A 25,618-nucleotide genomic window follows, 5' to 3' on the forward strand; every position below is an offset into this window, starting at 1 on the left:
GGTTCCTTTGCGATGCCCACACCCGCGCCGCGACAGAGTACACTTGAGGGAAGTTGGGATCCTAAGAAGAAGGAAGAGGTTGATACAGCTGTGGCTCATTTCTTCTTCCATGACCATATTGCTTTCCATACTGCTAGGTAAGCCTTGAGTCCTTGACTCTTCCCTCTTTTTCTAAGTTTCATTCTTGAAAGTTCACTTGTTTCTTTTTGTAATCAGATCCGAGTACTTCAAGGCTATGGTGAAGAGGATTGGGGAGTATGGTCCAAACTACACCCCCCCATCATCGGAGTCTCTACGCACCACATTGCTCGACAAGGAGAAGCGCCTTGTCGAGCAAGCTGCAGAGAACACAGAGCGGCTATGGGCAAAGAATGGAGTGTCACTCATTGCAGATGGATGGAGTGACACACAAAAGTGGTCCATCCAGGTAAGTGGCTATCAAGGCGACTGAGTCTAGCCGTAGCTCGCTGAAGCTCCCGCCTCCACCCTGCACTGCGCGCCCGCCTGTTCGCCCCCCCTCCCTTTGTCGCCTATTCGCCCCCCTCCTCTCCGCCTGTTCGCCCCTCCACCCCCCGCCTGCCTTCGCCCCCTTCTTCTCGCCGTTGCGCCCCCCCCCTCCTGCCTCGCTGCTGCGCCTCCCCCCTCCTCGCCATTTCGTCCCCCCCTCCTAGCCGCCTCTTCGTCTATTCGCCCCCCCCCCCCCCTCTCTTCGCCTGTTCGCCCCCCCTCCCTTTGTCGCCTGTTCGCCCCTCACCTCTCCGCCTGTTCGCGCCCGCCTCCCTTCAGCAGCGCCCCGCCTCCCCTCCCTTTCGCGTTTTTGCCGCCCCCCCCTCAGGGCTTCTCCTTCGTTTTCGCCCCCTCCCTCCTCTTTCGTGCTGTTTTTCACCCCCAGGGGGTTTTGTTTTTCTTCATTTTCATCCGGTCTTCCGCCTCTTTGTGTGCAGCCCGTTTCTTGCAGGTTTTCCGCTTTCGCCTCGCCTTCGCCTGAGCTTCAGACTCTGATGGAGACTCCTCCCGCCTCGCCTCAGAGGGACTCATCCGCAGCCCCCTCGCCCGCCCCCGAGGACATCCCCATCAGGCTTTCTCTTTCGCCGGAAGAGGAAGCGAGCCTCACCGCAGAGGTGGAACGCCTCCAGGCTCATTCCACCATCTGCCGTATAGTCGGCACTCGCCCCAGCAGAGGGGAGATCAGGGATCTTCTTCAGGCTCGCCTTCTTGCAGATGTGGGCAAGATCCTGGATGTATAGCTCCTGGGCCGGGGCCATTATCAGATCGAGTTCGAGGCCGCCCAGAGCGTTGCCAAGGTCCTTGCCATGAGTCCTCTGGACATCAGGGATGCTCGGGCTTTCTTCAGACCTTGGCAGCATGGATTTGACCCAGCAGCGGCGGAGCAGGGAGAGCGCCTCTTCCATATTACAGTTTGTTTCCCTGGTCTCCGCCGGGAGTATCTTCCGCTCCTCTCCAAGCTCGGAGCATTGGTGGGCTCGGTACTAGAGACGGGCCCCTCAGCAGCTTCAGTGGTGGCCAGAGCAGCTGGGCTACCTTCGGTCAAAGTGTTGGTGTCTGACATCTCCTCCCTTCCTAAGGTCATTCAGCTACCTAGGATAGGGGGGGGGGGGTGGATAGATCAGAGAGTGGAGTTCTCGGGGCTCCTGAACCAGTGCTTCATTTGCAGGCAGGTCGGTCATCTGGCCAAGGCCTGCCCTCGCAGGAGACCTCGACCCTCACCACAGCAGCAGGCTACTGATGGCCCGCCCACAGATTCGGCTCGGCAGGCTGCCTCAGGGACACCTGCTCAGGCCACAGAGACCTCGGAGTGGCAGCCTGGACAGGGGCGCCGCCGAGGGAGACAGCCACAGCAGCACGCCCAGAGACCGCTTCAGCAGCAGCCACAGTCTCAGCCTCACTGGGTTCCCGTGAGGAACAGCTTTGCTCCCCTTCAGGAGGAGACCCCTGCAGCGACCGAGGACCAGGAGATGCCAGCTCCCCCTCCTTCACCCCCCCCCACCCCCGTCCCCTCCCACCGCCTCGCTTCCACCTTCGCCTCCTCCCGCCCCCGCTCCGGTTTCGGCAGCGGCTCCCTCTCCACCTCCCTCGCCTCCCCCTCCTCCCCCTCCGCCCGCCTCACCTTCCCGGGAGACCCTGGCAGTTCCCTGGCGCTCACCTGCAGTCCGGAGAGCGCTGAGCACTGACCTCGCTCGAGCATCACAGAGGAGACCTATGCCGATTAGGGCCTCACGGATTTCATCTATCCGCAGTCGGCTGAGTCGCCTTGGCATTAGACAGCGCTCGGAGGCCTTTCATTATACCTTTACACGGCTTTTTGGAGCAGAGGGCCTCCATGAGCCAGCAACCATTCGAGTTCATGTAGTGATACCTCCGGCCCGCGGGGAGGAGGCACTAGACTTAGCGGTGGCCTTCTCGTTCCATCTATGTGGACCTTGTGATCGGGAGTGGACTCTAGAGCTCGCTCTCAGCACTTTGAAGACTCAGGCAGTTGAGTTTTCTCACCACATGAGTGATCTGGAGGTGACAGATGTGATAGGCCGACTTTGGGAGTTGGCTCATTTTTTCTTGGATCTCGGGAGTGTGGATACCTCAGGGATTCGGCATTTGGTCGTGCGCATAGTGGCAGACTTGGCACGCGACCCTGGATATGTGAGTATACACGAGGTTTCTCTGTCAGAGCAGGAGGCAGTCGCCATGGGCCACAGCCACTGGCGCCTGATCCGGGATTCTTGCAGTACACCGGGTGGGCAGATTCGCAGCCGTTCGGATGGGGACTACTCTCCATCCAAACCGCTTGCGAAGACCCGCCGTACGGCTGAGACAGCATCCACCTCAGCAAGGCATCCATGAGGATCATCTCATGGAATGTACAGGGCCTTGGCGGAGCACACTTTATACGCTATCGAGGTTGCTTGAGGCAGGAGCTTCAGAGATGCTTGGTTGGTGGCAGCATTGACATTTTGATGATGCAGGAGCACCACTTGGGAGAGAGCAGGATCCGGAGATATGGTTCGGTGATGCCTGGTAGATGGGACACTTTTTGGTCTGCAGGGTTTGGTCCTTTGGGTGGACAGGGAGGAGTATGCATGGTTATTGCAGATGTATGGCGGCATGCCATTGTGGATCGAGGGATCATTGTGCCTGGTAGAGCACAGTATGTCATTCTGAGGATGCATGATGAGCTATTGGGTGTGCTCAACATCTATGCGCCCAATCATGCTAGTGCCAGAGCAGAGTTCTGGACTCAGGTTACAGATGCATTGCCAGAGGCCGCACATTGGTGTGTTGGGGGAGACTTCAACATGCTTGAGGACCCGGCAGATAGGGTGGGAGGCAGTCATGTTACAGTGCACGGCACGGAGCTTGCAACTTGGGACCGGTTTTGCATGTCACTGAGGATCACTGATGCATGGCAGCATGGGGCTTTCTCCCGGTCTCAGGACAGTCTTAGTTTCTCTCGGTCGGATCGCCGGCAGGGAGGGACTAATCTATCACGGATTGATCGCTTTTATGTGGGCGATTGGTTAGGGGAGCGAGGGGGCTCCGTCGGCATTCTCGCTGGCACCTCATTTTCAGATCATGCGCCAGTTATATTGACATTGGAGGAGGGGACACGGGAGCCTAGCTTGCAGTTGAGGATCCCAGAGAGGGTACTTGCAGATCCCAATCTCGCTGAGGACATTGAGAGGATCTGGCATGATAGTCAGTGCTCTGACCAGGATGCAGCGGGCCAGTGTGCCCAGGGACTCATTGATCTTAGCTCTTTTCTACACGCTGCAGCTTTGACACGACTGGGAGAGATTCGCGAGCGGGAGCAACGGCTGAGACGCAGCCTTGCTTCGCTACAGCGCCTTCAGGAGCAGCAGCCTGCATGTGAGTGGGTGGCGTCCCAGCTGAGCCAGGCACGCCAGGAGGTTAGAGAGGTAGAGGAGCAGAGACATGAGTTTTACTATCGTCGTCAGGCCTCTCAGTGGACGCAGCTTGGTGATAGAGCGACTGGGGAGTTTTTTGAGATCACTGGACCCCGTCATGCGCGAGCAGGAGTCCGCCAGCTTGGTAGACCGGATGGATCGGTAGCTACTGAGCTCGGGGAGATCAGAGCCATTGCCACTGCTTTTTATAGTGACCTGCTTTCAGCGGAGCCAGCCACTGAGGATCGAGATGTTTGCAGACAGACTGTGTGGGCCCATGTGCAGAGGAGGGTCACAGACCATATGCGTACAGTTCTAGGTGCGCCTCTGTCAGAGATTGAGCTTGCCGAGGCCTTGAGGGTCTTGCCGCGACATAGTTGCCCAGGGGAGGACGGACTGACGCCGGCCTTTTTTATGCGCTATTGGGACCTTTTGGGGCCAGGCCTCCGCAAGGGCTTTCAGCATGTTTTGGACACTGGGGTGATGCCGCAGAGCTTTTCAGAGGGCTTGATCTATCTTATCCCCAAGGGGGAGGGAGTATCAGATGACATTCGGCATTGGAGGCCTATTACGATCCTCAATACTGTCTACAAGGTCTTAGCAAAGGCCTTGAGTTTGAGGATCCAGCCCTTCCTAGGGGAGTTGATTCATGCTACTCAGACAGGATTTGTCCAGGAGCGCAGTATCCTTGACAACATCTTTACTTTCTGGGAGGCGACGGCCCGAGCTAGATTTCTTGGCGAGGACTTGGTCGTGATGCTTCTCGATTTTGAGAAGGCATACGATAGAGTTGATTGGGGATTCTTAGAGGGCACTATGCTTCGCCTGGGCTTTGAGCCAGGATGGATCAGAGGGGTGGCAGCTCTGTATTCCACAGCTCGCAACCAGGTGCTGATTGCAGGAGGACGGGGGCCGAGTTTTGAGCTGACCAGATCAGTCCGTCAGGGGTGTCCTCTCGCCCCTTTCCTTTTTCTCTTCTTTGCGGAGGCTATGAGTATGTATTTGACGACAGAGGAGGTTGGTTTGAGAGGACTTCAGCTCCCAGTCCGGGGGGAGGATTTGCTTGATGCTGAGTTTGCAGACGACACGGGCTTATTTTTGCATGGCCAAGAGGCCAATCTTATTCGGGCTGAGCAGTCGCTCCAGGTTTTTAGTGCAGCTTCGGAAGCATTGATCAATTGGCGCAAGACAGTGGCCTTTTGGATCAGTAGTGCTCCCACTCCGGCATGGAGCCCGGACCCCGGTTTTAGATGGATTCCTCCAGGCACAGCAGTGCGGTATTTGGGATGCCAGATTGGCCTCGATTTGTCACCTGAGCAGCAGATTGCCCCGCTTCTTCTGAGCATTCGGAAGAAGCTATTGTATTGGAGTACAGCTCGACTATCCTTGGCTGGGAGGGTGGTGGTGGCAAATCAGGTGCTGTTAGCGACCATGTGGTACATTACGTCTTGCTGGATTTTCTCGAGCTCTTGCATCAGCCAGGTACAGAGGCTGATCAGGAACTTTCTGTGGTCTGGGCGGGACGGTCAGCCAGCTCGGGCAAAGGTTGCATGGGCAGTTATTACACTTCCGCTGGCTCAGGGCGGTTTGGATATTATAGATCCAGTCGATCAGAGTAGAGCCTTATTGGGGAAGCTTATTGTTCGGGGGTTGCTTCCAGGCCGTTCACACCTCTCGAGCCAGTGGCCCCACGGTGGATGGGAGCCTTTACACAGTTGGAGATCCTGATTGCTGTCAGAGCTAGCACTGAGGATGGCAGATGCCTCTACTATGAGATTCAGGATGAGGGCAGACTCCAGAGAGTGGAGGTGGAGTCACCTTTGGTTGCAGAGTGCACCTTTCAGAGGATTCGGGTAGTGGCTGCCGCTTCTCGGAAGTGGCATATTGACCCCGACCCTGCTGATGTGCTCCCGGATTGGCGCATATGGGCATATGCAACGCGCCCCTTGGCCCGGCTACAGTGGGACCCCGGGGAGTACGAGTGGCATGATCCTTATGCATCCCTTGAGGCCACAGAGATCACCTTTTTCCAGTATACTGTTCGGCTGGGACGGCATATTTTGACGGCGAGGAGCACGGTTTCTCCAGCGGCAGCGGGGCATTGGCGATTGCAAGGACTCTCACAGGAGTTCCTGGAGGATTTCTGGGCTCGGCTCTGGGCTAGTCGGCAGGCCCGCAGGATCTCGGCTTTTCAGTGGCTGGTCGCCCACAGGGGCTCAGCAGTTGGCACTTGGCTTGTTTACAGCAGTCTTCCGGCAGCCTGCGTCCGATGCGGCCACCCTATGGAGACACAGAGACATTGCCTTTGGGACTGCCCTCAGGCACAGCAGATTTGGCTGCGGATGCTGCGTATTCTGGCCCCCCTCTCTCCAGAGGGTATGTTTACGTGGGGTGCCGCTGCTTGGTCGACTTCGTCAGGGCCTGCTATGGGCTATGAGATGGAGCAGGGCAGTCAGGCCATCAGATTTATTAGGGGCCAGCCTCGCCTGGTTCCGGCACCGGATTTCTCGTCCGCCAGCTGGACACAGGAGAGGGATTTACGATGGGAGCTCCTCAGCAGCCTCACCATCTGGTTCACCTGGAGGGCCCGGTGCTTTACGGCCTTTGAGGGGAGATTAGAGCCACCAGCAGAGACTGTTCGGGGGATTTGGCAGGAGTTGATCCACACCCTGCGAGGACAGTACGACCGCATCCGGGGAGACTCGGATGAGGCGATCTTACGGCGCCAGGCCTTTCACACCACTTGGCGCTGTGGCCCGTTCTACACCTTACACACGGGATCCCCCCCGTTGGCACTACAGGCCACCTGTTTGGCTCTTCCCCCCCCCCTATTGTATGATTTAGCCGCTCAGTTCTTTATACTGAAGCTTGTATTTTGCAGCACCGGGAGAGTCTCCCGGGCTGCCATGATGTATTCGCTGCTCTTCTCTCTCTTAGGAGCAGGAGAGATCTTTTGTAGCCCTACGGGCGTTTTTATATAACTAATGAAAGGATCTTTTCTCGGAAAAAAAAAAAAGTGGTCCATCCATGGTCTCGTTGCATATTCCCGTGGCGAGATGTACTTTATTGCTTCACATGATGCCTCAGCGACAGGAAAGAGTGCAGACGTGCTTGCAGCAAAGTGGGCAAGTGGCATTGAGCTCATGGGCCCGGAATGTGTGGTGGGTTTTGTTGCAGATGGCGAGGCTGCAAATAGGGCAGCTGGAGCTATTATTGAGGACATGTATCCACACATGACTGTGTCATATTGTATGGCACATTGTTTGAGCAATCTTTTAAAGGATATTGGAAAGATGTCATGGATTGAGCCAATCATTCAGGAGGCCAATCAAACGGTCACATTTGTCTTGAACCACAAGTTCCTCCGCCACGAGTTCTCCAAGAAATCAAGACTCTCACTTCTCAAATTCTCGGACACCCGATTTGCCTTCAACTTCTTGATGCTAGCCCGCTTGAGGGAGTGCAGTGGTGCATTAAGGCAGCTCTTCATCAGCGACGAGTTCACCACTTCTACATTGGCTTCGACAGCCATAGGCATATTATGCAGGGAGCATGCAGAGAGCACTTCCTTTTGGGAGGATGTGAAACGCATTGATGCTATGGTGAGGCCTATTGTCCACTTGTTGAGGCTTGTAGATGCTATGCAGCCATGCATCGGGAAGGTGTATGAGGCAATGGATAGAATGATAGAGAAGTTGCAAGAATTAGAGCCTAATGAGGACAGATACGAGGAGATTCGTTCCTTATGTGTGACGAGGTGGAACTCTTATGCCTCTCCTACGCATGCAACAGCATATATGGTGGACCCTGAGTTTCAGGGTAATGGACATGAGAGTGACAGAGAGGTCAGTGATGGTTGGAGGCGTATCTTGGATCGTCTAGTGCCAGATGGAGGCATTAGGCGCAAAATCAGAGACCACCTTGCTGCATACAGGTCCTTTCATGGTGCTTTTGGTTATGCGGATGCACAGGAGGATAGGTTGAAGGTTGGGGCTGCTTTGTGGTGGAAAGACTATGGTTCAGATGGGCCTAAGCTGCAACACTTGGCTATCCGCATTCTCAGCCAAGCTGTAAGCTCCTCTTGTTTGGAGCAGCTTTGGAATTCTTCCAGCCATATTGCATCAAAGAAGAGAAACCGCCTTGGTGTAGAAAAGGCCAATGATCTTGTCTTTGTAAGCGCAAACTTGTGAATGCTTTGCAAGGGTGCGATTGCAAAGGCAGATCCCTTTACTCAGTGGGAGATGGAGCAAGAGGAGGGAAATGAGTAGGTGGAGACACAACAGAGCCCAGAGGACGATGCCACTACCTTTCAGACTGGTCATGTAGGTAGCCATGATCATGACGCCAGTACTTCTCACACTCCAGCCTCCGATTTTGCATTGCAGGCTCTATGATTTATCATTTAGCTATGTTTCATTGTTTTTACTTTTGAGTCTTGACTCGGCACTTTATGTGCATTGTAGACACTAGTCTTTTGTTATTTGATAGTGATCATCATTCCATGCTTATATATTGATTTAAACTTTGCCAGTGTACTTAAGTCTTATTAGCGCATGTTCGGTGTTTGCGCCACGTATTGTACATTTAAAGTGATGCCTTGAATGTTCAAAGTGTAAAAACATAAATGTTATTTTATTTAGTGTGCTTTGTAGTCAATAAATTGCATATTCCATATGCCGTCCCCGTTCCCTACCTTTTGCCGTTCCCCGTTCCCCGTCCCTATCCCCGTTCCCCGTCCCATGTTACTATGGCTCCATCATTGTTCTCAAGAGCTCTTCTGTGCTTGGCAAAAGTGTTTTTTTTTGTTTGGAAGCTTTGTGCCTCCATCCCTTCTTGCTCGCTTTCTTTTTGATGTGATGTTTCTCCCGACATGGTGGAGACCTCGGTTTCTTTTCCAGACCGCAGTTTAACCATCCACCAGATGCTCTCACTTCTTTAGATAGCCAAGTTGGGTAACCAGCCTAATGCTATGATACCAATGTTACATGCACTAAGCTTGATCATGATAACGCACAACAAGGCCTTCTTTATACCTTTATGTGGTGAGAATCTTTAGCATCAACTTTAGAGAGTAGGGAGAGAGAAGAGAATAAGAATATAGAAGAGGACACAATATTGGGTCCCAATACCCACTGAAGGGCTGCCTGAGATTCCGTACCCCCTCTAGCTAACATGGTCAGCCCTAAAGGCTAAAATAGGACACCAAACAGGAAGCCAGCGGCAAGGAGATGGTGTCTAACACATTGCACCGGATAAACCTGTTGAATGTAACATGCAACGGAATTACACGTAGATGAAGGATCCTGTCACACAAAGTCTTACACCACCTTCTGTATCTTGAGTTTCGCGAGTCTTTAGCAATCCACTTCAAACTTTAAGAGATGAGAGAAAGAGAAAGATAGATATCTGTACACCTTATTGGGTCCCAAAATACCCACTGCAGGGCCCCCTCCTATTGCTAGGAGTATTTGCTTTATTTCTTTGAAGAGAATGACTGCAGGATTGTCTTTCAGACTGTAGATGAGTCAAACGTAAGACTTTCGGAAGACCAAACGATCGGCTGACTGCACATTGTGTAGAAGCACCAATGATGATCAATCTCGATGCCAATGCACTCTTCCAAGGGGCTGTAGGAAGGCTGCAAACTGAGGGTGAGAGAAGGGACTGATTGGAGACTGTTTCTAGGGCTGAATCTGCAAAAGATGAGGGCTGTGTATGCTGTGTTTTCCTTCACCAAGAGGGTGGGAAGAAAACGATGAAGATATGAATGCTGAGTTCTGTTGTGAGACTAAGAAGGGCTGATGGACTGAAGTGCTTCTTCACGATGTGTTCTGATTGGCTGAATGCTTGGATGCTTGATCGATGATGATGGATGAGAGAATGCAATCGCTAGGTATTTATATGCTTGAATGGAGTTGGTGGGCTGGCTGAAGGGCAGGTCGGCTGACTTCATAAAGCTACACGACTTGAATATGAGATATATGCTGAATATAATATTTTAATGCTGGCCAACTGGGTAATAATGCTGCCGACTGGTCATATGGTTGCTATCTTAGGCTTTATGCAATGAAATAAATGCTTGGAATGGCTATGGTTGTCTACTGTGCATATGCAAGGCCATGAATGCTTTCTAATGCAAACCCTAAGGCTTCTAACAAACTTCTATATGCATGAATGATTCTCTTCAAGTGGGTAAAGGGACTTGACTAATTGACTGACCTTCTATGGCCGAGGAAAGACCTTCGTAGCTCGTGCCTAACATATCCCGGACGGGGGCTTGCAATGGGGCCACGGCATACGACAAAATCATATCCTAAAGGGTCCTACTGCTGTACAATGATGCACTGATGATGAGCCATCTTGTCATGCACTACAGTACAGAGTGCATGTGACATTGATGTTCTCCTGTGAGGAGAAGCCCCCAAGCTTGTACCAATTTCGAATACTCCTTGGTAATTAAAAAATTCCAAGGGGGGCCGTAGCACAGTCCAACCCTAGGGTGGTGCCCTTGCGTATATCTCTCTCAATTTTCAGCTTTGTGATATGGTTAAGCGGTTGTGGCCAACATTTAAATGTTTAATGCACATTGATGGTAACGAAAAGTGTGTCAAAGTCCCTAGTCACCCGGGCAAGCCCTTGCTTCGGTTACAAGCCCACACCTCCAATGATTTCTTGTCTAGATGGTTTCCTAGTGCTCCAAGCATAGTAACATGGGACGGGGAATGGGGACGGGGATTCCTGGGAACCGGGACGAGGAACGGGGGACGGCATGCGACGGCATACAAAATATGCAATTTTAAGTAAGCACTCATTTAAGAAACTTAACAATACTAAAACAAAGTCACTTTACACTTCCAAAGCATCAATATTAAGTCATACTAGCAAAAAAATGGGTGTTACAAAAAGGAGATCGGGCACCCAAGACCCAGTCGCCAAAGGCCCGAGGTGAGTCTTGAAGACTTGAAGACTTGAAAGTTTCCTATAGCATGTGCCAATGGGGGCTCTTCTTATAGCCATGGGCCAAGTGGGGAGGGCTGCTCAACGGCTAGGCGCCCAACCAGCTACAGGGCGCAACGGCAGACTGGTCAACACTGCGCAACGGTCAGCTGACCATCCCGTTCCGTCCCACACGAATCGCCGTCCCCTTGTTACAGCATGGACTCACACGTCCCCTCGCCGTCCCCTGTCCGTTTCCATTCCCGCACGTTATGGGACGGCCTTCCCCCGTCCCAGGGGTCCGTCCCCCACGTCCCCTATGACTATGGCTCCAGGGCAACCTCTAAGAGCGACTCACACTGCTAGTGGATGGTTGTTTGCAATCAAGTAAAATCTTGACCACTCCCACTATAGCAACCCAAGATGAGAGGAGAGAGCAAGAGATACAAGGGGAACCTTTAGCATCTACATATACAACCACAAGAGGTCTCATGCCGCTTCCACACCGGATTCCATTAGCTTGATGCCCGACACACTACACAAGATCATATGGCAGTTTCCCAACCACCACCACGACCCGAACCCCAGCCAACACCTCTACTCCCCCAAGCAAGCCTTTGCTTTGGAACAAGACTGCCTCTAGAACACCCATGAGCTCACCATGCTCCACATGTGGTTGTAGTTCGATGCTATGATTGAGAAGATTTGCCAACCAGAAAGAGACTTGTCAACGAAACCTAGATCATCAACAAAAGGTGGACGAAGATCTTCGGAGAGATCAACCCACCACGAAAGAGACAGACAACGTGGAGAGCACAAGTAGAGTCACAACAATAGTTGGTGTAGACGTGATTTTCAGTTTGTAAGTCCAAACCATATATTGAATGGGAATGATATCTTTTGGTGGATCACAAAGACGCTACCAAAGTTGGTAATCATCCAAGGTGAATGTTAACATACCTCACCTTAAGGGCACACGTGGCTGTCTTGCAGGAGGCGAGCAACACAATCGGGCAGCAAGCAACAATTTTACCGACGCAGGTGCCGTGTGGCATTCGGCCAATAGAGAAGCGGTCAGCCAGCTGTTGTGTAGTCATGGCTACAAGCCAATAGCAAGTAAACAGGCCGACAGCAAGTAAACAAGCATCTAGGTCCCTATATAAACATACGTGGGATTTCATTTGTGTGGGAGAGATGGAATTAGGGTTAGGTTAATTCATGTGTGGGAGACATACACAGAGAGAACAAAGGGAGAGAGAGAGAGAGTTGTGGGGATAAGTCAACTCATAATGATATGAGTGTGTGACTCCCCTATCACACATGTATATTGCACTAGTACACATAGTGCACTTAGTACATTAAAAGTACTAAGTGTACTATGTACTATAACTTATGGGCTTGTACACACTATAAGGGTGGGCATTATGCCTTTACCCCAACAACCTCCCACTTAAAGGCAAAGTGCCCTTAAGTAAAGGAAAAGAAAAAATCAGCATGTACATGATAATATACAAGGCCATATCAAGGCTGAAATTGGCCTCATCCAATGCCCATCAAGTGTCTGCAATGAGCAAACCGCTCCGGAGGCAAACTCTTTGTCAACAGATCAGCCGGGTTGTCATCCGTGTGAATCTTAACAAGCTGAATTTGCTTGTTCTCTATCACCTCTCTGATGAAGTGATACTTCACATCCACATGCTTCGTCTTTGCATGAAAGACAGGATTCTTTGCCAACTGGATGGCACTCTGACTGTCACAATGCAACAATGGTATATCCCCTGTATAACCCAAATCAACCACTAACCGAGATAGCCATAATGCCTCCTTGCAAGCCTCTGTGGCTGCAATATACTCGGCCTCTGTAGTAGATAAGGCTGTGCACTTCTGCATCCTGGATATCCATGACACAGCACCTCCTGTGAATGTAAACACATAACCGGTAGTAGACTTCCGGTTATCTGGATGACCGGCATAATCCGAATCCGTGTAACCATGCACTAATGCATCCTGTTTGCCAAAGCAAATGCACAAATCCTGTGCGCCCTTCAGGTATCTCATGACACCTTTCACTGCTTCCCAATGCTTCTTGCCAGGGTTGGCCATGTATCTAGAAATCACTCCCACTGCAAATGCAATGTCCGGCCTAGTAGCAACCATGGCATACATGAGACTGCCACAAGCTGAAGCATACGGAATCTTGGCCATATCAGCCCTGTCACTATCCGACTGTGGGCTGTCCATAGCACTGAGTTTCACATACACAGAGAGAACAAAGGGAGAGAGAGAGAGAGTTGTGGGGATAAGTCAACTCATAATGATATGAGTGTGTGACTCCCCTATCACACATGTATATTGCACTAGTACACATAGTGCACTTAGTACATTAAAAGTACTAAGTGTACTATGTACTATAACTTATGGGCTTGTACACACTATAAGGGTGGGCATTATGCCTTTACCCCAACATCATTCATTCCCATCTGAAGTTCATCATCGAACAAGCCTAGCAGAGCATTTCTCTAATGTTGGGGCTGGCCAAGGTGGAGCTATAGTCGTCTATCGGGCTGAGTATTGTTGTCTACATTTTCAGTCTCATTCTATACATGAGAATTCAGTTGTAAACATTTTTCTTGTACATAATACTATACAGTAGTTTAGGGCTTGTGTGTGTGTGTGTGTGTGTGTGTGTGTGTGTGTGTGAGTTATGTTGCTCTCTCTTTCAATCTCCAAAAAACCTAGCACATAGGCACAAAAGCTCTTCAATTGGTAACAAAGTTTAACCTTGCTTTAGCTAGATTTGTGCGTGCAGATGTTCATGCACATCAACCCCAAGATCTTTCAAACGCAGTTCGTCTTGCTAAGACCCTCCACACGCGGAAGAGTTCCAAGTCTATTACATAATAGAAAGTCCAACAGCAGAAGGAAAGGAGATCCTAAAGAAGGAGCTGTTAAGGCCATGGAGGATAAAAACATTTCTAGTGGGGGGGTGTTGCGGACACAACTCTCTCAGCAGGAGATCCGAGCCAAGCAATTTGCCGGTCAATGTTTCAAGTGTGACTCCACCGAGCACATCGCCAAGGATTGTCCAAGGAGCAGCCCGAGGAGGAGGCTTCTTCAGAACCAAAGGGTGAGTGTATAGGAAATGCATGTGTGCACATCTTAGCGTTTTTCATTTCTCAGGTTGAGCACACACCAAGAATGTTGAATTACGTCATACCACAAGCAGAAACTAAGGAAGTTTCCAATCAAGTCTTTGAGGGGGATTTTTACAGTTGCCATCTGCAGTAGGTGGAGAATCTTTGGCTTCATTGGTGGTCGCTAGGGTTTTGCGGCATATGTCCAAGAGGACTCTTTCATCTACCGATTGCACTGAGTGGAGTCTCTTCAATGTCTAATGTCATGGAGGCACCATAGGAGGACATGTCACCAGATTTATCTTCATCTTGGGAGGATACGCCAATCGGTGTGTCTTCACAATACACAAATTTACAAATTTCTTGCAGATTGTACTGACAATAGCCATGGTTTTTGCTATGGTGTATCAGAGGAGGTATTACTTGGAGTATGTCCCAAGAGGGGGCGGCCAAAGTCTCCCATGTCACTACAACAAACCCTACTCAGAGTGTTTCCCCTTCCATGGATACCTACATGGCTATGATGCAATCTACGCTTCAATCCACACTTTAGTTACTACTTCCAGCATTGCAACCCAAGCCCCAAGGAAATCCGGAGGACAAACAGCACCAACATGCCATGGAGATGAAGCAGCTGCAGGCTTCCCTCGCAGCTAAAGCCGAGCAGTCATGGGCTTACCTCACGATCAAGACTGAGCGTATGCAGGCCACTCTTGCAGCCAAGGCTCAAGAGACAAAAGGAGATGGAGGCAAAGTATGAAACGCATGCATAAATGGGCTTTTGCCTTGGTCGAGTGCCAGTCAGCCAGCCCTACATGGGTTGGCCACACACAGGTATGTGAGCAAGCCTAGGGTGCCTACAGGCCAGACACCCAATGTGGAAGGTGTGAAAAGCAAGGCAACCTGCTGTTGGCAAAAAGACAGCCTGTTGGTGTCTACAAAGGTTAGCGCAGACATCTGAAAGTGCTGTCCAGACCAGAGGCAGCCCAACCCAGTAAACTCGCTCTGTTCTCGCTCGTTCACTCTCTCTAGTGCAAATTCTGGTTTATTGGATGCTGAATTACTGCTCTAACAAAGTTAATGAATCCCACTCCAAGTTTCCACACGGAACACTTGCACTACACACCAAAGACGAGACCTAGCAAAGAAGCCTCCTTGTCATACAGGATCAAAGCCAGACAAGACCCATTGATCTCATCAGGTCTTCAAATAAGATTGTCAAAGAGCTGTGTAACCCTGTCAGTCTTTTATTGGATGAAGACCACCTCAACTTTTGCCTTTCTAAGGTTTCCTAGGACTTTAAAGATGCCTTTTGCATCTCCAATCACAATAGTACAACTCATAATGCATTATTTTCTGTCACTTCTTCCCCCTTATGTTGCGCTCCAAATTTTCATGTACAATGATATACTGCAGAAATCAAAAAACTCCACGCTGTACCTTTTTCTTGTTTATGGCAAGACAGCCTGTCCCCGTATCAATGATGAAATACCTATGATTGAAAAAAAACAATACTACATCACGGTATCACCAAGATAAAATATAAAATACCTTAGCTGCATAAGCTCTGAATTACATACCCTGCCTCTTTCCCATCAACAATAGGGCGGACCATGTAATGGCCACTCTTTGCATACCTCATCTGCAGGAAGATGTCTCTATGAGCACTTGTACACCTTGAAAAATAGAAACACAAAAATTTTACTCTAGACAATGCTCTGATGAAGTAAGAAAGTATTGCCTGGACAGAGGCTGGGCGGCTGCTATCAATCTGAGATCGAGGGTAGTGTTGGTGGTGACGTGGTACAAACATAGATAGGGGATAAGCATAAAGCGATCCGTCACTCTCAAGGCTCTCAGCAGAATCAACTAGAACCTTCACTATTTTGAACTTTTCCTGCCCTACTGAAGAAGAGGCCCGAGAGCTGAAGATCGGCAGGCGACACTGTCTGTCTGGCTGCAAATCCATCCAAACTTTGCTTAAACTGAGGCCAAAGTTTGAAAGAATATGTTAAGATCTTGTGGTGATAAGCATCAATGCACAATCAACCCGTCCTTTTAAGAAAAGGTATGGCAATACCAACCAAAATGTACTGCCAGTTTGAAAATTTCCATCGGTCTCTAAAACAAAACTTTTGAAAGGACATCCGCATAGGCAAGCAGGTACTCTTATCAACCACAACATGAGCCACTACCTGCAGGCCCCCCTTACCATGAGAGACAGTCATGTAATTTTCTTCCTGCGGAGCTTCTTGAGAACCAAAAAAATTCTTTGCAAAGATAGATACACATGTGTGGGTTGAGAATGGCGTGCCTCTTTGTTCTTCATCTTGATAGAAAAGAGCAGTTCTTTATCAGGTGAGTAAAGCACCGCAGTTGAACCCGGAGGTTCTTGTTGGATATCCAAGCGCTTCTGAGCTTCGTCAGTCACCCAAAAACCTGTTCGAACCCATGCACATAGCATACACACCTGCAACATAATGATTTCATAATGCATACATACACAAAATGTGCAATGTCATACATCATATCAATAGTTAAAGGACCACAGCCCATGTTCGAATCATTGAATAAACCCCTGCTTATTATGGGTGCTGACCTCGCCCTCATCAAGCTCCAACCTTGAGACACGGCCCGCTGCATCAGCATACCAAGTGAGCTTGCCATCATGGCCCCATTCATGTGTAAACTCTTCGTTTTTGAACTGCTCATAAAAGCAGCCATCCATACCCCACTTCATAGTCCACTCACTCTCTATTCCCCATGTCACTGTCTTGCCTGTACAAAATAATTTAGCCATCGTAAGGTCTATTGTTGGCCTTGTTCACTAGAACTTCCCACAGCAATATTCATGTGCCATTCAAGTAAAATGGCTTGTAAGCATGTATGCATGCATGCATGTGTGTATGTATGCACGCATCCATGCAAGCATGTATGTATGTATATATGTACGTACATATATATGTGCGTATGTATGTATGAAAAGTATGACATGTGTATCTATCTATGTATGTATGTGTATGTATGTACCTCTGAAATGTATAACGCGTGTGTATGTACAAAATGTATGTATATATGAAATGTATGAGAGGTATAAAACCTATGACACAAATGAATTATATGAACCGATGAACCTTATGATACGCGTATATGTATGTATGTATAAAATGTATGTAGATATGAAAAGTATGAGGTATGAAACTTGTGTGTGTGTGTGTGTGTGTGTGTGTGTGTGTTCACGTGAGTGCCTGCCTGTGTGCTTGGGTAGGTGAGTGTATGTATGTACAGTGCAAAAGCACTGATAAGAATGCAATGAGATTCTCAGCACATGGGTTGAACACGTCACATGTAAGGGGTAAACTCCCCAGATGCAAAGGCTTTCCCTGTACTTGCAACTCAAGGACAAACAAGAGCGGGGAAAACCTGCAAGTACAACGTTTTCATTGGAAAAGTAGTCCTCCAATCCCATAGCTGTGTTAATCAGTTGCAGATTCTCTATTAGGTCTGTATTTTCTGTCCAATCAACTCCCGAACCCTGCGGCTGCCTCCACACCTGCCCTCTGGAGTGCTTGTTATATTCAAACGATTCATGATGGAATTCAAAACAGCAGTACAGGCATTTAGAACAAAGCAATTCACCTTGTTGAAGCACTTGTCCCACAAGAAGCAGATACCTCCGTCGTTATACCTGGTGCATATGATTTATCTGTATAATCGGGTACCCATCATGAAGCAACTTTGCATTAAAAAGACTAGATTTTGAGCTCCCAAATTCACAAGAATGGCTTTACTTTAAACTACATACGACACACTAACAAAAAATTTAGCAAACACAAGAGCGAGAGAAAAGCACTAACCATGGTGGCGGTGCACATGAACTAGGGTATGTTGAGCTGCTCCTGACTCCCGAGAGAGGTTACAAATGAAGGGGTTCAGGGAGAAAGCCACAGTGGGGGCCATAAAGCCATGTAATCCCATCCTTTTCTGCCTGACGAGAAGTGTCCGGGGCACCACAAGCGCAGAAAAGCTGACGGCTGCCATTCCTAAAGAGCCTTGGAGCTGCCCTGAAGGGAGCCTCGGAGGATGTGGATGAGGTCTTTCCGTGTATAGAATGGACCAACTCTGCAGCAGGGTTGCGGAGCCCCTCAGTGGCCTAATCTGGCATGCAGCGGTCATCTTCCAAAGGGACGCGTAATGGTAACCTTTTTTTTTTTTTTTCCTACTTATTGCCCACAAAAAGGTTCTAATAAGCGCTGCTGGAATATTAATTAGCTAAGTGAATCTAGTTAACTGAATCTGCTTGAAAATTTTGTTCCGGAACCTACCACCCATGTATAGGCGGGGGAGATTGCCTACCCATGAATTATGGGCGGTGGATACTCCCACCACATCAGCATGGGCAGGTAGGGGGTATGGCGATGTGTAATGGGCCTAAGCCATTCCTAAAGTGTTGAAAGTTCTTTGTAATGACTAGTGGCATGACTTGTCTTTGACCGGCAAAAGTATTCTTACATGCATAAGAATAAAAGGCTCATCCTCAGGGGTGAGTAGAGATAAGCCTTATATTTAAAGCCCATTTTGAACCTCGTGGTCCTCAGCTTGCCAACCAATATAAGAACACAGTAGGAGCTCCTAAAGCACTTACATTTCTTTGAATAAAGCACCATGAACAAAGCATTAAAACAATATTTGGGCAACTGGATTATCTCTCCTTGGAAGCCTATACTCCTCGCCTCCATCTGTATTTAAGATTAAAAAACATTAGATATTACAAGATATAATTTTTGAAGTTTTTAAAAAATGATTAAAGATAAAACCTTACAAAACTCATTTGGTGGATCAATATTTGAGACGAATGGCGTTTGAACAGACTTATAGACAGCAAATCAGAAAATTCTATAATGTCCAATGCCTATACACCGAAAATCTAACTTATTAGACTTTTCATAGTCTACAAACATTACATGTGTATAAAGTTGATCCACAATCTTAGATTGTAAATTCTAAGGAGCCTAAAAGCCCCCGTCTCGTAAATGTCTTGACCATACAAGCCTAACAATAATCTAGGTTCTAAAAAATAAAGATATTCCCTGTAGTAGCAAAAAGAATGTATCAATAATAATTTAAAGTTTTAAAATAAAACATAAAAGGTATATAAAAAACAAGTTTCTATATATATGCCGTAAAACACCGGTGCTCTCTAATAGTTCGATAATTAGAGATGTTGCTTGTCCTTTCCAAAATGGAGGGTTTACAATTGAGCCATAAATATTATATAGATTGTGGAAAACAATGATCTCCTTACCACATCCATCCTAAGCGATATACCTGTGATATCAAATATGACACTCACTACACTAATCATTTACCTAAGACTTTAAGGTCAATCTTCCTCTCTCTCTCTCTCTCTCTCTCTCTCTCTCTCTCTCTCTCTCCTTGCCACATCTATCTTATGCAATATACATGTGATATCAAATATATGACACTCACTACACTAATCATTTACATAAGACTTTAAGGTGAATCTCCCTCTCTCTTTCTCTCTCTCTATGGACGTTTAGTATTTTGAGCCAAGCAAAAAAAAAAAATTGCCACTCTATATAAAAGCAAGTCAAAAGCAAAACATTTGCTTTTAACATTTGCTTATCCAAATGTTAAAAAAACAAACAAGAACTCACCGAGTCCCTTCAACAATCTTAACAATTTAAACCACCCCTTGAGCAATGATGGGACACTCCATATTGTAGATCTGTATAGTGGCTTTACCTCAATGTCAACCATTGAATCCACACGATATAAGTAGATTTATACATATCAATTCAATATTACCGGGCGGCAAGGGTAGCATCAATGTGAGAGATAAATAGAAGAAATAATATAATAATTGAAATTCTAAAAGAAACATCAATCAAACTTCAAAGCATAGATTGCACATGTCATATCTTTGCAAACATTCTCCTTTCAAATGCTTACTTCATTGATATTAAGATATCTATGAATGTAGTCTCTGGCGTTTGTAGGTTGCTATATCAATAGCTCGTTCTCTACCTTTTGGGCATAGATTACATTTACATTCTTTTGCACACTATTTGCAATACAACATTGGTTGTGAAAACTTCGTTTGAACCTTCTATGCTGCTTTCGTGTTCCACAGTATGCTTTACACACACTTTCACTACATCAAATGATCTAACACGTGACATAGCAACATATAATTGTCTATGTTTGAATACTTGTGTGGCCAAATAAAGTCCCAATACACTCAATGTTTGAGACTTATATATTGACATACCAAAATCTAGCCTCACAGGAAATTGTCTCCTTCTCATGTTAAAAGGTAATCAAAGCATAGTTGGTATGAATGCAATTGAAGCATAGTTGGTATGAATGTTATCCTGGGAATAAAGACCCTCTCTCCAATGTTTGTACCTGTAATGATTTCTGCTTTTATCACCTTTGAGTGAAATTGCTTGCATATCAATCTGGTACCATTATAAAGTCCTCGTCGAGGATCCAAATTGCAAAGCAACATGATAGAAGCATTAATCTTTAGAAGCAAGCGGTGAGGAGGGTAACCACCACCTAAGTTCAAACTGTTCAAGTACTCAATTGGATATAATATTTTGTCATTCTCAAAGAAACAACCGAATCTGCACTGAGGTGTTCTCTTTCAAGACCAGGTAATGCACACTCATCAACCTCTACATTTCGTGGTGCAAGAATAGTATGGTCTTTGAAGAAGCATGCATAATCCTCCACTCTTTGAAGATCTTTGTATACCCATTGTTACCAAACTCAAAAGGGACTTCCCATAGATCAACATTCGTGGTGGAATTACTATTCTACCTTGATTGTCATGATGGCCTATAGAGCCATCTCCAATTTCTAAAGGCTATTTGACAAATTCCAGTTCTGTAGAATCATAAGCACTCTATCTGACCCGCATGTTTTGGGTGAGCTTTAAAACATTCACATATCTCCAAATATATGACCGGTAAAACATTACATTAGCAATATCCTCACGCGATCCCTTTGCTTCTACAAAAGGTAAGATTTGCCCGAAGTCACCACCAAAGACTATATCACTGCATAATGTCTTTCAATATCCTGTCCAATGCTTCATATGCGTGCTGATGCATCATTGGAGCCTCATCCCAAATGATTAACCTTGCAAGCTTCAACACCTCAGCCAATGGGCTATTAGCTTTGATACCACATGTGCTAGAAGCATTAAGAACCAATGGGATTTTGAAACGTGAGTGTGATGTATGACCATTTGAAAGTAACAATGCAACTATTCCATACGATGCGCATACCAATGCAACTTGATTCTCTCCATGTAATCGAGATAGCAAGGCATTATAAATATATGTTTTGCCTGATCCACCTCGTCCATCAAGAAAAAATACACCACCCTAGTTCAAAGAAACGGCCTCAAGGATAGTATCAAATGCTCTTGAATGACTACTATTTAGACAAATCAGCCTGTTGAAAAGAATTAAACATCATCTCTTCCATTAGCAAACCATTGTTTACAATAGCAACACTTGATCTATCAGGAATAGGTAACCCTTCAAAATCATGTAGCAGTTTTTCATATTGTTGTAAGAGGTCTTGCTTGTGCAACAGAGCTTGATTCTTTGCTATAGAATGACAAACACCAACATCAGCACACCGTCTTTTACAAGGCGTGAAAAAAATCATCTGAAAGTTCAATAGAGAATTTGTTCCAAAGCTGTCCAGAAGATATAGGCTCACAAAAAACTAGTATAATGACAAATAGTTGACGCAGTTGGAATCCAATTTTCTGAAATGCAGCTTCTTGAAGGCATATATAACACTCCTTATCACTCTCCAACATTCCTCTAGCTTCACATGTAGCCTTAAAACAGGGATACAAATGTCCATTCACACTGTTCGTACATCCTCAAAAGATTTACAGCCTTTGCACACTGTGAGGAACATGTGTAGGTAATATTGCTCACTTGCACTCAGGCTAACATTATACATACGTCTAATCATATTTCCCCTTTTTCTTTTGGTCCATGATCGAAGAGTTGTATTCCACACCCACTTGTAAGGGAAATCAATATATATCAAGCTATTTGCATTTGCATGTAATTGATTAGCTCTCAACCATTCGGTGAGAGAAGTTCTTTGGTTTCTGTCACAACTAATTACATCACGTAAATCATCATGGTCATTGAATATCACATCATCCACTTTTCAATATCACATCATCCACTTTCCAATATCAATAATATATGTGCATGTGGCAAGCCTCTTTTTTGAAATTTAATAGCAGAAACAAATCCCACTACCCTTCCAAATAATGCTTTTTTTCACCAATAAGTGCATCATATCCTTATGCTTCTCATAAAAGACCCGTGCTATCGAGTAAGCCAATCTTGGGCAGCTTGACCCGGTAGTAAAGCATTGCTTATTTCATCCCACTTAGGATTGTATGTAAAGGTAATAAAGAGGTCAGATTTACCCATCTTCCTAACAATTGCCATTGAGTCATGATACAATTGATGCATATATCGAGGCCCCCCAGTATATGAAGATGGTAGAACTACCCTACGTCCAGTAATGCCCCTAGAGACTCTATTCACCCCATCACTTAAATTAACCATATCTACAAGACCTTGGTATACTTCAGCACGCAATGATTTATGGTTATTCTTTTCCATACTAATCTTGATTCTTCCATGCTACTATATGCATCAACAATGTAATGTTGCAAAAGTCGACTACCACGCAGAAGGTAGACATTTGTATCTTCCCTTATCTATAGTCTATATGCATAATAGTACCGTTGAGTTACAGTCTTTATCTCCTCATTTGAACCTTGTCTATTCCTACCATGGACTGGAATTCCAACATGCCAACCATCCTCTCCTCGAGTAAATAGAAGAACATATAATAGAGGCATATATGAACGATGCAAGTTAGATATTCTTGTTATAGCACATTATTTAAATCTCTATGTCCCACATGAAAATCATGTCCTTGACCTAGCATGATAGTTGCTACCTCACTTCCTGTAGGAACTAAGTATTACCTTGAGGTTGATCGAGCTTCAGTGTGATGACCATTCTCAAATCTGCATGTGGACTTGACTGCAACATTTCTCTCATTGTATGAAGTACAATGGCGTACGGATTATGTTCATACATCATTGTTTGCAACCTTTTAAGCATGTTATGATTTAAAGAAGGCATCCCATGAAGTCTATTCTCCAATTCATGCTTCGTATCATACACATATAATTGGGTAAATTGAGAAGCCGCATCTCGTGTTTCATCGGGTATTATAGAACCAACACGATGATAGGTAGTACCCTGGATTCGAAAATCGAATACTCCTCTCCCCTGGTGAACTAAAAATTGAATACCTAGTGAAACGAATGCTAAGGAATTGTTTTACAAGAGCGTATATTCTTCTTGTATTCCTTACTTACATTATCATTACCAAGTAACAACTTAACCAATGCAGGAGGAGGATTTTCCAAAGGCAGTAAAGAGATATTCCCACTTGCACAACGGTGTTTGCCCACATATTGTCTAAGCTTTCTTGATGCCTCACATTTCTAAATTAGCGCACCACAAAAATTGCACTTATAAGCAAGGGCTCCTAATGAGCAAAGAGTATAATCTCTGGAATATACCACCATAGTTGTTGGGTGCTTAACATTTCGAGAAAATGAAAACACGCGCCTTATAGAGTGACATTCGAATTTAATACCTTTCACATCGCTAACGACACAGCAAGCGTGTTTTCATTCCGAGAAAATGAAAACATGCGCCTTATAGAGTGACATTCGAATTTAATACCTTTCACATCGCTAACGACACAGCAATAGCTTGAAAATTATAAATAAAACTAATCTCATATATAGGTAACTCATTTAAATCAAAAGAAACAGGGCCTCGTGCCATGTCTCTATGTGCTTTAACATTTTTATGTTCATTGATAGGTTCTTGAAGTACCGTAACATTGGGAGTTACTCTATTACTCAGATCTAAGTAGATTCTACCATAGAATTCTCTATGCTCCTCCTCATCTTCAACCCTTCCAAATGTTTTGATTTTATTTTCATTAAAGTACTCCGTTAAATTAGCGAATACAAGTCCTTGTCCGCGCGAACAATTACGACGAGACACACGTGTTGCATCCAAAATTCAAAGCCGATGAATTCGGTTCAAACTTAGGTATATACATCTCCTAAACCATCTTCAACTTCTTCAAAAAAAATAAAAACAAATACTAATTTTCTTTTTACAAACATTCTTAACCTCAAGTGCCATTATCACACATGTGACCCTACTCTCAGATAGAATCCGCACAGTAGCAAACATGATGTAAATATTAGAGAAAATTATAATAGATAAGTGTGTTTAACATAATACTAATTTTCTTTTTAAAAACATTATTAACTTCAAGTGCCATTATCACACATATGACCCTACTTTCAGATAGAATCCGCACAGTAGCAAACATGATGTAATAGATAAGTGTGTCTAACATATACAATCCATCTCCTTATGACACTAATAAGTGAAAACCCTCTCCATCTCCAAAGAGAGAGAGAGAGAGTGAGTGAGAGAGTGAGAGAGAGAGAGAGAGAGAGAGAGAACAAAATAGAAAGAGAGATGTAAAGAATTTGAAAAAATAGAGAATTCATAGATATCACCACAAAGAGCCAAATCTGGAAAGTTGTCCCTTGAGAAAAAACATCATTACTCTCATAAAATCTCTAGGCAACTACCTTGGTTTCCACCATTTGTCCCTTGGGCAAAAACATCATTACTCTCATAAAATCTCTAGGCAACTACCCTAGTTTCCAACATACGGCTCATCTTTTTCATAATAGCTTTGAGTCAATTTCACGGATATCTCTAGACTCAATACCTCCAAGCCTAATATGTGTACTTGCTCTTTTAGAGAATCGACTTGTTCTTTACATTCCCTATTACATCTACCTAGACGTTCCCCAATTTCAGCATGCATTCCCAATTTTAGAGGATCGACTTGTTCTTTACATTCTCTATTACATCCACCTAGACGTTCCCTAATTTCAGCATGTATATTTTCCATGACGTGAAGATAAGCTGTGTTGGGCTCGTCGGAGGAGTAATTTGCTGCATTTTCTCTTGAGTGGCATGACTAATTGTGGCTTCTTGCATTGTCAATGCTTCTTCCTGGTATGATCTTATTTCCTGTGCCAGCTCAGCCTCCTCTAGTCTTTGTGATTCTGCAGCCACGTTCGAGATGATGCCCCTCATTTTTCTTTCTGTCTTCTTCTTCCTCCCTTTCTTTATCTCCTTCATTATGGCTTGTGTTTCCACTAGTACAGCTTAGCTCTCTTGCATCTCTTCAGCTTGTCAGTGCTGGTTGCTCTGTAAAAATGCTAATTGCATCTACTCTGTTGATTCGGCCTCTGGAAGAGGCCTTTTTACCACATGGTTGAGGACTTGGGTCAGTAGGGTAAGGGTTGCATATCTTGGACTGGTGGGCCTTGAAATAGTTTTCCATTTCCCTAGGTGTGTAATACACCCAGTCCTCTTCCTTTTCTTCATGCACGGTAGCAATCCTGTTCAATGGGACCCTGTTGTAGTGGTCCAC

The 25,618-nt window shown here is 46.1% G+C and overlaps 1 protein-coding gene across 8 annotated transcripts in view; it reads right to left on the bottom strand.

Moving 5' to 3' along the window:
• The window catches only part of LOC147620960 (uncharacterized), a 40,772-nt gene extending 22,583 nt beyond the window's left edge, over positions 1 to 18,189 (bottom strand). For 3 of the 8 annotated variants that reach the window (XM_086825238.1, XM_086825240.1, XM_086825237.1), the window contains exons 1-9: positions 17,848 to 18,183; positions 17,630 to 17,696; positions 17,414 to 17,550; positions 16,590 to 16,768; positions 16,305 to 16,460; positions 16,075 to 16,185; positions 15,732 to 15,947; positions 15,571 to 15,632; positions 15,431 to 15,482 (exon numbers count right to left, since the gene is read on the bottom strand). In XM_086825238.1, coding sequence (XP_086681364.1) covers positions 15,431 to 15,482; positions 15,571 to 15,632; positions 15,732 to 15,947; positions 16,075 to 16,185; positions 16,305 to 16,460; positions 16,590 to 16,768; positions 17,414 to 17,550; positions 17,630 to 17,696; positions 17,848 to 18,166 — 1,299 coding nt within the window. In that variant the 5' untranslated portion in view covers positions 18,167 to 18,183. Of the gene's footprint in view, positions 1 to 15,430; positions 15,483 to 15,570; positions 15,633 to 15,731; positions 15,948 to 16,074; positions 16,186 to 16,304; positions 16,461 to 16,589; positions 16,769 to 17,413; positions 17,551 to 17,629; positions 17,697 to 17,847 lie in introns of all 8 variants that reach the window. The other 5 variants (XM_086825245.1, XM_086825242.1, XM_086825243.1 and 2 more) reach the window with 5 other exon arrangements.
• Positions 18,190 to 25,618: the final 7,429 nt, after the last annotated feature.

The sequence above is a fragment of the Cibotium barometz genome, chromosome 31 (genome assembly GCF_041138505.1).
Source record: "Cibotium barometz isolate CiBa-2024 chromosome 31, ASM4113850v1, whole genome shotgun sequence".
NCBI lineage: Eukaryota > Viridiplantae > Streptophyta > Polypodiopsida > Cyatheales > Cibotiaceae > Cibotium > Cibotium barometz.